General features: G+C 43.2%; 1 protein-coding gene across 2 annotated transcripts in view; it reads left to right on the forward strand.

Moving 5' to 3' along the window:
• Positions 1-509: 509 nt before the first annotated feature.
• YWHAE (tyrosine 3-monooxygenase/tryptophan 5-monooxygenase activation protein epsilon) overlaps positions 510-13,535 on the forward strand; it is a 40,739-nt gene continuing 27,713 nt past the window's right edge. The window contains exon 1 of one of the 2 annotated variants that reach the window (XM_059669221.1): positions 510-718. In XM_059669221.1, the coding sequence (XP_059525204.1) occupies positions 655-718 (64 nt within the window). In that variant the 5' untranslated portion in view covers positions 510-654. The remainder of the gene's footprint in view (positions 719-13,535) is intronic. The other variant, XM_059669220.1, reaches the window with a different exon arrangement.

Here is a 13,535-nt window from a genome sequence, read left to right on the forward strand (position 1 = left end):
GGCCGGGCTCCTCCAACCACGACCCTGGTTCCCATCCGTGGTGGGTCTAACTCAACGGAAAAGAAGGCTAAGGCGCAGAAGCCAAAGGCTGCCAAGTGAAGTGGAGGTGTGAAATTGGGGTTCCCCTTCCCCCACCAACTATGGCAGGGCCCACCTCTTTACCCCGGGGTTGAAAAAGCCGGGAGAAGCAGGAGTGGGCGTGGCTGAGGAGACGGGCAAGTAGGGGAGAAGCTGGTTTCCGTGGGGAGGCCGGCCATTAGCAAACCGTTACAGCCTTTGCTTTCTCTCGCTCGCTCTCTTCAGGGGCCGTCCAGGCCGGCCTCGCCTCCAGCTCTCCTCCGGGTTCCCTGGGGGTCGCTCTTTCTTCCCGCAGCCGCCGTTCCCGCCTCGGGGCTCCCGCGCCAGCTGAGCTCACGGAGGAGGGGCGTCGGCTGCTTCCAGCCTCTTCGGGCGCCGAGCTCCCGGACCGCCCCCCGCGCCAGTTGCCAGGGAGCGGTTGCCATAGAGCTGAGCAGTTGTCCGCGTGCGCAGGCGGAAGTCCCGGATTGAGGCGCCGCCATTTTTGCTGCTCGGACGCGTAGCGAGAGGCTGAGAGAGTCGGAGACGCTATCCGCTTCCATCCGTCGCGCAGACCCTGCCGGAGCCGCTGCCGCTATGGATGATCGGGAGGATCTGGTGTACCAGGCGAAGCTGGCCGAGCAGGCTGAGCGATACGACGGTGAGTTGGGGGGTCAACCGGGGGCTGGAATTCTCGGACCCTCTGCCGCCGCCCACAGAGGCCGGGAGCGGGAGACAAAATGGCGGCATCGTCTCGGAGCCTGGCCGGGGGACGTGGATTCTGGAAGCAGGAAATGGCCTGTGGTCTCCTGGAGCCGTGGGAGGCCCCAGGCCTAGGAGTTTGACCCTTTCAGTGTCCTCGGCTGCAGACACTTGCCAGCCGAGAGGCCGAGGCGATGGGGTGGAGGAGTTGGTTGTAAAATGGCGGCTGGGGGGGAGGGCGATTCCCGGGGCGGGGGGAGGAGATGGCGGGTGCTGTCTCCGGGCGAGCGATCCTCCGGGGAACTTCTGGCCCGTCTTGGGATGTGGAGAACAATTGAGTGGGATGATGGGGAAGAAACACCCGCCACATGGGGGAGAGTGGCGACCGGGAGCTGTAGCGCGGGCGCCTTTCGGGGAAATATGGCGGGTGGGGGCGGTGGCTTTTCCCCGGAGGCCCAATGTGGGGCGGCGGCGGCTGCGAGTCTCACAAAGGAGCAGCTCAGCGAGAGGAGGTCGTCTTCGGGCGGTGGCGGTGCGGGGGCCGTCGTGCCCGAGGCGGGGGAAGGGGCGCGGGTGGGAATCACGGCTGCCCATCCCTGGGCGGAGGCCCGCTGAGATGCTGCGATCGTGCTTCTCCCTCGGCCGGCACCCTCCCCTGGGGTGAGGGTTCTTAGGCTTTTCGTTCAACTGCGCCTTCTCCCCACGCTCCCTTCCCGCGGGCTGAAACCCGACGCTCCGAGTTCCTGCAGTTATTCCTGGCCCCTGCGCCGTGGGCCGGTGGGTCCAGCACTGAACGGGAAGCCGGGAGGCGAGTCTGAGTCCTTGGCCAGTGCCTGTCTCTCAGTCTACCCGTTCGTAAGAAGAATGACTTTGCTGTTTGCCTGCACTGATAGGACAACGGAGAAAGACCTGTTGAAAAATAAAGTTATTTCAAATAATGGTTAGTAACCGCATTTTGGTGACTGCCCGGTCTTGGAATGCGTGGTTCGTACCTCATTGGGGATTTTAATTTACCCCAATCATTCAGCTGGGCTATGGGTTTGGGGATAGTGATCATAGGGAGTCCCAGCAGATCCTATGTACTTTTCTGTTTTATGTACAGATTTCTCTGTTTTATGTATAGATTTGAACAGTTTTTCTTTGTTCCTCGGTCCTTTGCCCATAAAGATTCTTTCGTCATTTTCTAGAACTTTGTGGAATTGTCCATTGTGTCTTTTTAGTCAGTTCCAGGTTGCTGCTTTTAAAAAATTGCCCCTCCCTCAATTTTGGACGTAGGTATTTTAATTACCCCCACATCTGTTAAAATGTAGTATTATGAAAACAGTCATATATGTGGTTTTAATGCTGTTGTGGGGTGAGACATGGTATCAAGTGCCATTGATCTTTAGATTTTTCTTCATTACTGAGCCATTTATTTTTCAAAGTGTCATGTAGGACCATTGCTTTCCTTGAATACCTATTTGTCATGTGAGTAGCCTTAGGATTCAGGAATTTGAGAATTAGGAGAAAAGGCTTTGAACTGAAACTTAGGGAAGATACTACACTAAATTTCATCTTGTAAATCCTTAAATTGCTATTTGTATTAAATAAGGTTCCTGTTAGGAAGGGGAGGGGAATAAGATGGGGAAGTACAGCTCAAGGTCAGATTTGCCTTTATTTCAGTGTTTAAAAGTCAAACATGTAGGTGTGCTTGTAATGGAAGTGTCGTCCGTCTCCCCACCCCCTCCAAATAGGTTCCCCTTTTAATCTACCAGTGCCCTTGGCAGGAAACTTGAAATTGTATTTGAATGCTTTCTGTTCTGTAGGGATTTTAGGTTCCGAGTAAACGTGATAACCAAAAGGACATAGAGGAAGGTGTTTTTAAAACTTGTTTTAAGAACTGATTTAGAAGCTCATGATTGTGGTTTCTAAGTTGACAGTTTAGTGTTAATCATATTTTGGAGTTGAGTGCTGAGGATTTTTGACCAAATCTCCTACTAGTTATTCAACACAGTCCTCTCCAGCTAGAGCCACATCATTACATGTACATTTTGGTGTCTCCTTCAGAATCTAGAGGGGGAAGGAAATAGGGTCTACCAGATGGAGAGAAAGTCTTGTTGGGCACAAGATAGGGATTCATTGGAAAGGAAGAAGAAGACAGTTATCAAGAATCCTACTCTACTTATGTCTACTCCTTTATTTGGTACAATAATTTAGTGTTGTTTGTGGTGACAAAAATTGATATAAAAAAATTGATATCATAGTTTTAGCCACCAATTTATCCAGCGTGGGGAGAGTGGAAGAAGGTGAGAATGCATTTGAATGATTTGGTTTTGGGTATTTGGATATACTATTTTTTCTCATTGTTCCTGCATTACCTTCATCTTTTATTTTGCATGCTGTGTTGAATCTAATACCTAAACTTCTTTGTAGTATCACTTAATTCTATCCTGGGGAATTGGAATCAATTTATATGGTTTATTTAAAGGTACTGGAGGAAGAGCTAAGATGTGTTCAGAAAAAACAATTTTGGGTTGCTGATATATTGAGGTTTGGGACTAGGACTGCTCATCTTGAAGATTAAATTTAGCATCCTAACTTAAGTCAGTCAGAGGGATAGTTTTTATGTCATTCGTGGCCATATTAAGGAAATCCTGCCTGGCCAGCTTAGCTCAGTGGTTGAGCTCAGGCCTATGAACCAGGGGGTCGCAGTTCGATTCCTGGTCAGGGCACATGCTTCAAATTCTGGTTGCAGGCTTGAGCCCTGTGCAGGACGCAGCTGATAATGATCTCTCTCATCATTGATGTCTACCTTCCCCTTCCCCCTCCCCAAAACCAATAGGAACATATTAAAAACAAACAAACAGCCTTCCTGAACCTAGTTTTACTGTTCTATCTGTATGAACCACAATAGTACAGAAAAGTGAGGAGTGTGGCGGGGGGAGTGAACATTTTCACATTTTCTGAGAGTAAGAGACTCACCAGCATACACTACACTTAAGTTCATGGGGTGGTTGCTGGTTTCATCTTTCGACCTTCCTTCTCCCTGTGATAATTGGCTCCATCTGACAGGGTAAAGTTTTGATGGTCTCTTTCGACTCATTCTGTGTGAATGCATCAACACCAGGAATACATCTGTTCTGCATTACTAAGCTGTCCTTTTAAAATACCCTTGCCTCATCTCTAACTTATTCTGGTAGCCAATGAGGGGTTCTGATATGCCTTGTTAGGAGAAAAATACGGGTAATAGTAAATTAATTTTAGTAATGAGTTAAAAAACAGGTTAACCCTGGCTGGTGTGGCTCAAAATTGGTTGGAGCTTTGTTCCATGCACCAAAGGGTCCCGAGTTCAATCCCCAGTTGGGGCGCTTACCACAGGTGCTGGCTGATCAGTGATGTCTGTCTCTCTCCTCCCTTCCTCTCTATCTAAATCAATGAAAATATGTTCTGGGGTGATGGTTAAAAAAACATTCATGTTTAACATTATACTTAAAAAAATAAAACAGGTTAATTATCAATTCTACACTGTAGGCCAGTAATAATTTTTATTGCTATTTCAGTTAATGGAGTTAACTTTATTGAGTGCAATTTTTTAAAAAATTTTATTTTTTTGATTTTTTTACAGAGAGGAAGGGAGAGAGATAGAGAGTTAGAAACATCGATGGGAGAGAAACATCGATCAGCCGCCTCCTGCACATCTCCTGGGGATGTGTCCGCAACCCAGGCACACGCCCTTGACTGGAATCGAGCCTGGGACCCTTCAGTCCGCAGGCCGACGCTCTATCCACTGAGCCAAACCGGTTTCGGCATATTGAGTGCAATTTTTTCTCTCCTTCCTATGTATAAGCAGAATTAGATAATGCAACTTTTAAAATAACCTCCTACTGGTAGCTTTTAATCTTCCTATTTAAAGCAGATGCTCTTTTGTGTATATTTTAGACTTTTGTATAGTATTGTACATCAATCTATTCTGTTAGCTTACAACACTGGAATATAATAAAATCATGAATCATTGCAATTTGAGGTGATGGGGTAAATTCTTACTACTGTGGACATTCTTAGGCACTCCTTTCACCTTTATATGAAAACTAGAGGCCTGGTGCAAGAAATTCCTGCACTGGGGTAGGGGTGTGTGTGTGTGTGTGTGTGTGTGTGTGTGTGTGTGTGTGTTCCTCAGCCTGGCCTGTGCCCTCTCGCAGTCCAGGACCCCTTGGGGGGTGTCCACCTGCCAGTTTTCTTCTACTTTTAAGATGTTCTCTGCCTTTGTTTTTTTTTTTTTTGTAGTTTCCCTCTAATGCAACCAGGTATTAATTTTCTTTCTCCTAGCAGTTCAGGACCCCTCGCTCCTTACCGCCTGTCTGCATGCTGCTCCTTACTGCTCAGCTCCCTGCTCCTTAGAGGCTCCCACCACCACCGCTGCACTCGTCAGCTGTGAGCCTGGCTTCTGGCTGAGCTGCGATTCCCCTGTGGAAGGGCACTGACCACCAGGGGGGTAGCACCTCCATTGAGCATCTGCCCCCTGGTGGTCAGTGCACATCATAGCGACTGGTTGTTCTGGTCATTCCACTTTAATGGTTGCTTAGGCTTTTATTATGTAGATAGATACTTTTTTAAAAAAAATATTTTTATTGGTTTCAGAGAGGAAGGGAGAGAGAGATAGGAACATCAGTGATGAGAGAGAATCATTGATTGGCTGCCTCCTGCATGCCCCCTACTAGAGATTGAGCCCGAAACCTGGGCATGTGCCCTTGACTGGAATCGAACTTGGGACCAGTCCCACAGGCTGACACTCCATACACTGAACCAAACCAGCCAGGGCTATATGAAAATAATTTGAATTCTGGTAGGGGAAGAACACTTACGACAGGTATTAAACTGAGCAAATTTTGGATTCAGTAAGTACAAGCAAACACATTGAAAATCTATACAAACAGGCTTCTCTTGCCGAAACCGGTTTGGCTCAGTGGATAGAGCATCGGCCTGCGGACTGAAGGGTCCCGGGTTCGATTCCGGTCAAGGGCATGTACCTGGGTTGCGCGCTTATCCCCAGTGGGAGATGTGCAGGAGGCAGCTGATCGATGTTTCTCTCTCATCGATGTTTCTAACTCTCTATCTCTCTCCCTTCCTCTCTCTAAAAAATCAATAAAATATCTTAAAAAAAAACCAAACAGGCTTCTCATAATTGTTCATAGCTTGGTCAAGGGAATGTGAAATGTGTAAAAAATTTCTATAAGCTGATATATAGCAAGTGAAATTTCAGAGAAGGAAGGAAGATAACATAAAAAGAAAATTTTTTTAAAGGAGGGTTGTAAGGCTGATTTTGCTAGACTTTTACCTTATATTTAAGAAAAGAGTATTTAATCCTCACCTGAGGACATTTTTTAAAAATATATTTTATTGATTTTTTACAGAGAAGAAAGGAGAGAGATAGCCAGAAACATCGATGAGAGAGATCGATTAGCTGCCTCCTGCATGCCCCCCCAGTGGGGATGTGCCTGCAACCAAGGCACATGCCCTTGACCGGAATCGAACCCGGGACCCCTGAGTCCGCAGGCCGACGCTCTATCCACTGAGCCAAACTGGTTTGGCAGGACATGTTTTTATGGATTTTTTTTTTGGAGAGGAAAGGAGAGAGAGGGAAATATCGATCAGTTGCTTCCCATGCTTGCCCTGACTAGGGATCGAACCTGCAGTCTGGTGTGTTCCCTGACCAGCAGTTGAATCTGTGACCCTTCTGTGCATGGGATGACACTCTAACCAGCTGAGCCAACAATCCAGGCCAAGAATGTGTATTTAAATAGTAATGTCAGTCATAGGATAAAAAAAATTAAAAATTTTAGTTAAATAATGCCAAATATATAGAGTTTCACTTTTCACAGACAGTTTTCACAAAAATTTTTACTTATCCTATATTATAAAAGGCTAATATGAAAATTGTCCCCACGGGTGGGAGTTCGACCGACTGGGACCGGGAGTTAGATGTGCGCTGACCACCAAGGGCAGTGTGGAACATGGCAGGTGTCAGTGACATGGTGCTGGCAGCGGGCGGCAGTGGAGGTGCTGCTGGCTTCGATGTGCCCTGATGAGAGTAAGACCATGGTGGGATGGTGGAGCAGGTGAGCGGGCAGGGCCAGGCCAAGGCGGGGGCCCCACAGATCTGCCCTGATTGCTGGCCAGGCCTAGGGACCATGCCTGTGCACAAATTTTGTGCACCAGGCCTCTAGTTTCATATAACATTGACATAGGTAGTGAGAGACACACACACACACAAGTATTGATTTGCCAGTCCACCTGTTTATGAATTCCTTGGTTGATTCTTCTATGTACCCTGACTTGGGATCTGACCTGAAAACTTGGTGTATTGGGATGACATTCTAAACAGCTGAGCTACCCAACCAGGATATGGCCATGTGTATCTATCTGTAAAGTACTTTTGTTTCCCTCTTCACCTTTGTTCTAATGGATGTGGCCCCTAACTTACTGATATAATTGTAAAACTTTTAAGAGGAGAAAGGTTGGCGAATGATTCACAGATTTTCTAAGATAGCTGTCAATGTATTAAGGGATAGGGGATAGTAGGGAACAGCAGCGTTAAGTAGTTTACTTTTTTTGAAAAGGTCAGTTAAGTTTGATACAGTTTAATACTGACATATCCAAGTTGACAGATTAGTTTGTGAACTGATTTTATGGTTTGAACTCATTAACTAAATATTCATGCTAGTCACATTCCTGGAACAATTTCAGGAGCTCATTTAAATTTATCAAGTTGTAATAGCTGCCTTAATAAAAGGGTTATCATAATTTTTTATTTTATTTTATTGATTTTTCACGGAGAGGAAGGGGGAGAGATAGAGAGTTAGAAACATCGATGAGAGAGAAACATCGATCAGCTGCCTCTTGCACATCTCCCACAGGAGATGTGCCCGCAACCCAGGTACATGCCCTTGACTGGAATCGAACCTGGGACCTTTCAGTCTGCAGGCCGACGCTCTATTCACTGAGCCAAACCGGTTTTGGCGGGTTATCATAATTTAATTTAAAACTTTTTATTGATTTTGGAGAGGAAGGAAGAGGGAGAGATAGAAATAGAGACATAGATGAGAGAGAGAGAGAGACAGACAGACAGACAGACAGACATTGATCGCTACCTCCTGCATGTCCACTACTGGGGATGGAGCCCGCAACCCAGGTATGTGCCCTGACTGGAATTGAACCTCTTGGTTCATTGGTCAACACTCAACCACTGAGCCATACCGGCTTGGCAAGGGTATCATCTAAATCAGGATACTTTGAACTGAAGAGGAACCAATTTATAATTGTGCTGTATGCTAAACTGGGATTGTCCTGAGCTGTAAACTTCCCCTATAATCTACCTACTTAAAGACCATTTGTTAACTACTAGTTGTTCCATTTTGATTCATAACAAGTTTTCTAAGCTTTGTGCATCCCTCTACCGTAGAGATATCTTAGATCTGAATCCTCAGATTGGGATTCTTCTTTCTCAGATAAAGTCAACTTTTGGCAGAACATAAGATAAATTAAAGGCAAAGTGAAAGATTCCCTCCTGCCATTCCTCCAAATGGGAACTGGAAAAGCCAAGGATATGGTAGTTGCTGAAAATAGAACCTGCTAGCATATGAACTAGTCAATCTGAGTGATAGTGTCAAAGCCAAGTATGTTGGTTTTATGTATGTCTACCTTGAGCTAGATCTGTGTTTAAAAATACTTGACTTAGGTCTAGCAAATGTCTATCCTAAGCTCAGAACTTTTCCCCCAAATTCATTTTTATACTCTCACCCACACCTTGTTAAGACCATTCTGTTTACAACACCCAAATCCTGTGTAGTTTAGAAAACAAATGACTATGATGCTGGTTTATCTTTTTTGAAATTTAATCTTGACTTTATTGCCTTTCTTCCAGTGATCCATCACAGTAGCTGGGCAGATCTGTCATTGTTAGGATTGATTGTGATGATGTCAGGATTTTATCTAGCTAAAGCAGGGGTCCTCAAACTTTTTAAACAGGGGGCTAGTTCACTGTCCCTCAGACCGTTGGAGGGCCGGACTATAGTTTTAAAAAAAACTATGAACAAATTCCTATGCACACAGCGGCGGCAAAAACACCCGGCGGGCCGGATAAATGTTTTCGGCAGGCCGCATGTGGCCCGCAGGCTGTAGTTTGAGGACCCCTGAGCTAAAGCATTATGAAATGTGTTTAACTCTTCATTTAAAGGAGTCATGTTAGACTGTGAATAAGAGTTATGATGATTTAATATTTTGTAAGATGTGTAGTGCAAAGGCCTTGGAATCATCTGAATTCCTTGTCTGTAAAATGGGGATTAATGATGCCATGAAATTGTGAAGTTTTGTAAACTGCAAAGAGTAATACTCGTCAGGTAGTATTATTTACGAGAAATTTTCATTCAATGTGAATGATGAAGTAAATGTCTTTGCTACTGATTAAGGTAATCTACTGTTTTTGAGTTATTCTTAGCAAGTATATTCTCATGGGTTTAATCTCTAAGTTACATTTACATAAATATAGAACATTTTTTCAAGATAGAATTCTCAATCTTAACTCATATCTGGAAACTTGCATATCCAGAAAGTGAAGGTTGTTTATATTATTTATTCCCAAGCAATATAATCTATACTTTGGCCATGTTGAGCTGGTATGTAGTTCTTTTGCTTAAAAAAAATATATATTTTATTGATTTTTTTTTTTTACAGAGAGGAAGGGAGAGGGAGAGAGAGTTAGAAACATCGATGGGAGAGAAACATCGATCAGCTGCCTCCTGCACACTCCCCACTGGGGATGTGCCTGCAACCAAGGTACATGCCCTTGTCCGGAATCAAATCTGGGACCTTTCAGTTCGCAGGCCAACGTTCTATCCACTGAGCCCAAACCAGTTAGGGCTCTTTTGATATTTTTGTTGTTGTTAATCCTCACCCGAGGATATTTTTCCATTGATTTTTAGGAAGAGTGGGAGAGAGAGGGAAAGAGAAACATTGATGTGAGAGAAATATGTAGATCGGTTGCCTCCTGCATGTACCCCAACCAGTGCCCAGGCTGGGGGAGGAGCCTGCAACCAAGGTATGTGCCCTTGACTGGAATCAACTTGACCAGGCCGATGCTCTATCCATTGAGCCAAACCGGCCAGGGGTGTTGTTCTTTTGATATTAATTCCAGGTTAATTTCATGAGAATATAATATTTACTGCCTATGGATTTGGGGTGAAAGGTTCCGTAGTATGAAAATGCGAAAGTAAACTAGTGTTAAAATATTTGCATATTAGCAGTCTGATATTACTGAGTAGGAAAGTAAGGAATAGACTTATGTTCATAGACAAGCCTCAAAGCTATGGTGGTTTGATGCTGAATATAGTTCGAAGGAAGAAGCTTGTTGGTGCCACTCTCCTTGCTCTGGGTGTGTTCTGCCTTTATAACAGCAAATGCTGAATGCTATTTTTGCTTTTTGTCTTTTTCATAAAAGCAAAAATCTTAGATTTCTTTCATGTAGTGAAAACAGGTACTAATGTAGGTCTCTTTGGTGTTAATTTGAATTTTGAAAAGCAGGGGATACCTGAATATATAACCGATCTTGTGAAATGTGATTCTAAAGGCTTAGTGTAAGCCCTGGGCAGTGAATGGGCTGTGATTAATAGAAAGCTACCAATTAACACGACTTAGTCCTTAGTCATTTAAGGATTTTCTAGGACCTTGGAATGGTTGTGAACACTGTGTTGTAGAAATGTTGTGTCCTTGGTGATTAGTCATTTAAGGACATTGTAAGAACTTGGAGCGCCTTTGTGTTGTAGAAATGTTAAGCATCCTACTTAATTTGTGTGATGCTCTGGCTTGTGTGGCTCAGTTGGTTGATCATCATCCCCTGCACCAAGAGGTCTCCAGTTTGATTCCTGGTCAGGTCACATGCCCAAGTTTCAGGCTCAATCTCTAGTAGGGGGTGTGTAGGAGTCAAACAATGGATGTTTTCTCTCACTGATGTCTGTCTTCCTCTCCCTTCCTTTCTCTAAAATCAATAAAAGACATTCTTAAAGAATTTGTGTGATTAATTGATTTTATTTGATGAAAATAAGTTAAATTATAAACAAATTAGTAAAAATTTATAATAGGATTACCATGGGAATTTGTGCTGAGTACTATGAAAGAAACAAGATGCTGAAATAAAATAAGTTTGGGAAGTCTCTCTAAAGAGGTTCTATTCCAGCCCTAGCTGGTTTGGCTCAGTGGATAGACCATCTGCCTGTGGATTAAAGGGTCCCAAGTTCACTTCCGGCCAAGGGCACATGATCAGGTTTCGGGCTCGATCCCCAGTGGGGAGTGTGCAGGAGGCAGCCGATCAATGATTCTCTCTCATCATTGATGTTTCCATCTCTCTCTCCCTCTCTAAAATCAATAAAAACATTTTTAAAAAGAAAGAGGTTCTATTCCATATTCTAGCAACAGTTTTTACGATTCTTGTCATATTAGGTAGAGCTAATACTTGCACTCTTCTTAGACCAAAACACACATACTTTGTGAAACATAGCATGGTAGAAAAACACTATCTTTATAACCAAGATGATTCAGATTAGATTTTCATTCCAGTTTATGTATTTAATTACATACTATTTGACATGTTACTTAAGCTATATGAGCTTCTTTCCTCACCTGCAACTTCGGAGTTACCTCTCACTGAGTTATGAAAAATAAAATGAGAATGCATAATCCTCTGGTACACAACAGGAAGTCATCAATGTGTAAAAATCCTTTGCTTGCCTGTCTTCCAAAATTAAACATACATACACAACCCTGGCAGGTAGCTTGATTGGTTTAGAGCGTTGTCCCAATAGGTTCAATCCCTGGGTCAGGGCACATACAGGAATCAACCAATGAATGCATAAATGAGTGGAACACCAAATCAGTTTTTTTCTCTCTAAAATAAATAAATACACCACACACACACACACACACACACACACACACAGAAATTCAAAAGGATACAAGACAGTTTTCCCTGACAGCTTTAGCCTATAATGCCCATGGTTCTCCTCTAAAATTCCTGTATCACAGAACTTGGGAAGAATAGTCCTTACTTTAACCATAATTCTCCTTAGATTGCAAACTCTTCTCTATGAGGTGTTAATCCTAAATTCTTTTATCATTCACAAAGGGAAACCCATTCCCAAGACATTCTAAATAAATACCTTCTGATTAAAAAGTCCAAGAATGGCCCTGGCCTGGCCAGTGTGGCTCAATTGATTGAGAGTGGTCCCCTGCACCAAAAAGTCATCTGTTCAGTTCTGGTCAGGGCACATGTCCAGGTTGTAGGTTCAACCACCAGTCACAGTGCATGCAACTGATGGATGTTTCTCTCCCACCCCCTCTAAAAAATTAATAAAAACATTAATAAAGAGTTCAAGAATGGACTTATAGGAGAAATGCTTAGGAATGCTTCTGAAGGGAGAAGGGAGAATTCCTAATATCAACTCATCAAAATAAAATATTAAGATATAGAGGCAGATACAAGGAAAAGTGTTAGAAATAAACAAGTTATAGTAAACAAAAGGAAGAATCACTAAGAAACCCATAAGGTATGCAGTACACTCTAAACCAAGACAGTTACTGATGTTTTTAAAAATCAGGTTAAATCTGATAAGTTAAACCTAGTTATGTTAAATACTTAATCATCTGCAAAACAGTAGTAACCCTCTAATACTATACTTGGTCAAATATATCCACATAATCATTAATCATTATTTGTTAAAAAGTTTAACAGACAAAACGAGAAAAAAAATTATGCAGTATTAACATACAGATTCAAATATTTTCAAAGTCAGGATCCTTGGCCACTGGGGGAAAAAACACACAGCTGAGATGGCCTCTAGATAGGAGCTTTACAAAGTCAGCTAGTCAAACTCAACTGTATACCTAGAGATATGCATTAAATGTAGAGTACAGACCAAAAGACTAAATTTTTAATAAGCACTCATATTTACTCTAATTCAGTTGGGCATATCTATTCCAGTGGTTCTCGACCTTAACTGCACACTAAAATCCCTTGGGAAGGTCGTGTGTGTGTGTGTGTTTTACTTTTTTTAAAAAAAATATATTTATTGATTTCACAGAGGAAGGGAGAGGGTGAGAGAGAGAGAAACATCAATGATGACAATCATTGATCGGCTGCCTCCTGCACGCCCCCTACTGGGGATCGAGCCCACAATCCAGACATGTGCCCTTGGCCAGAATGGAACTGGGACCCTTCAGTCCGCAGGCCGACGCTCTATCCACTGAGCAAAACCCGCTAGGGCAGTGTGTATGTGGTGGTGGTGTGTTTTTTTTATGATAAATGCATCTCATTTATTTAGATGTTTAAGTGTATGTGTTTTTTAATATATTCCTATTGATTTCAGAGAGGGAGAGTGATAGAAACATCAATGATGATTGCCCATACCTGGAATCGAAGTGTGACCTCCTGATTCATAGGTCAGCACTCAACCACCGAGCCACCCCTTTGTCAGACAATGGTGTCTTTTTTTTAAAGGTAGACTGACCCAGATGAACAAACCACACAATTTTTAAAGTTTTTCATGTTAGTCTGCTACAATGGTCCAATTTTGTTTTTAAAGTCTCTAAAATACAAATTTTTCTTGTTTTAATTTTATTTCTTCTTTATTAAGGTGTTACTTATATGTTCTTATCCCCTCCATTGCCCCCCACATCCCCACTTATGCCCTCACCCCCCCAATTTTTTTTAAGTGGTGTGTCATAGTGCAACTGACAGAATTTATCTTAGT

This window comes from Myotis daubentonii, chromosome 16 (assembly GCF_963259705.1).
Source record: "Myotis daubentonii chromosome 16, mMyoDau2.1, whole genome shotgun sequence".
In the NCBI taxonomy this organism is placed as follows: Eukaryota; Metazoa; Chordata; class Mammalia; order Chiroptera; family Vespertilionidae; genus Myotis; species Myotis daubentonii.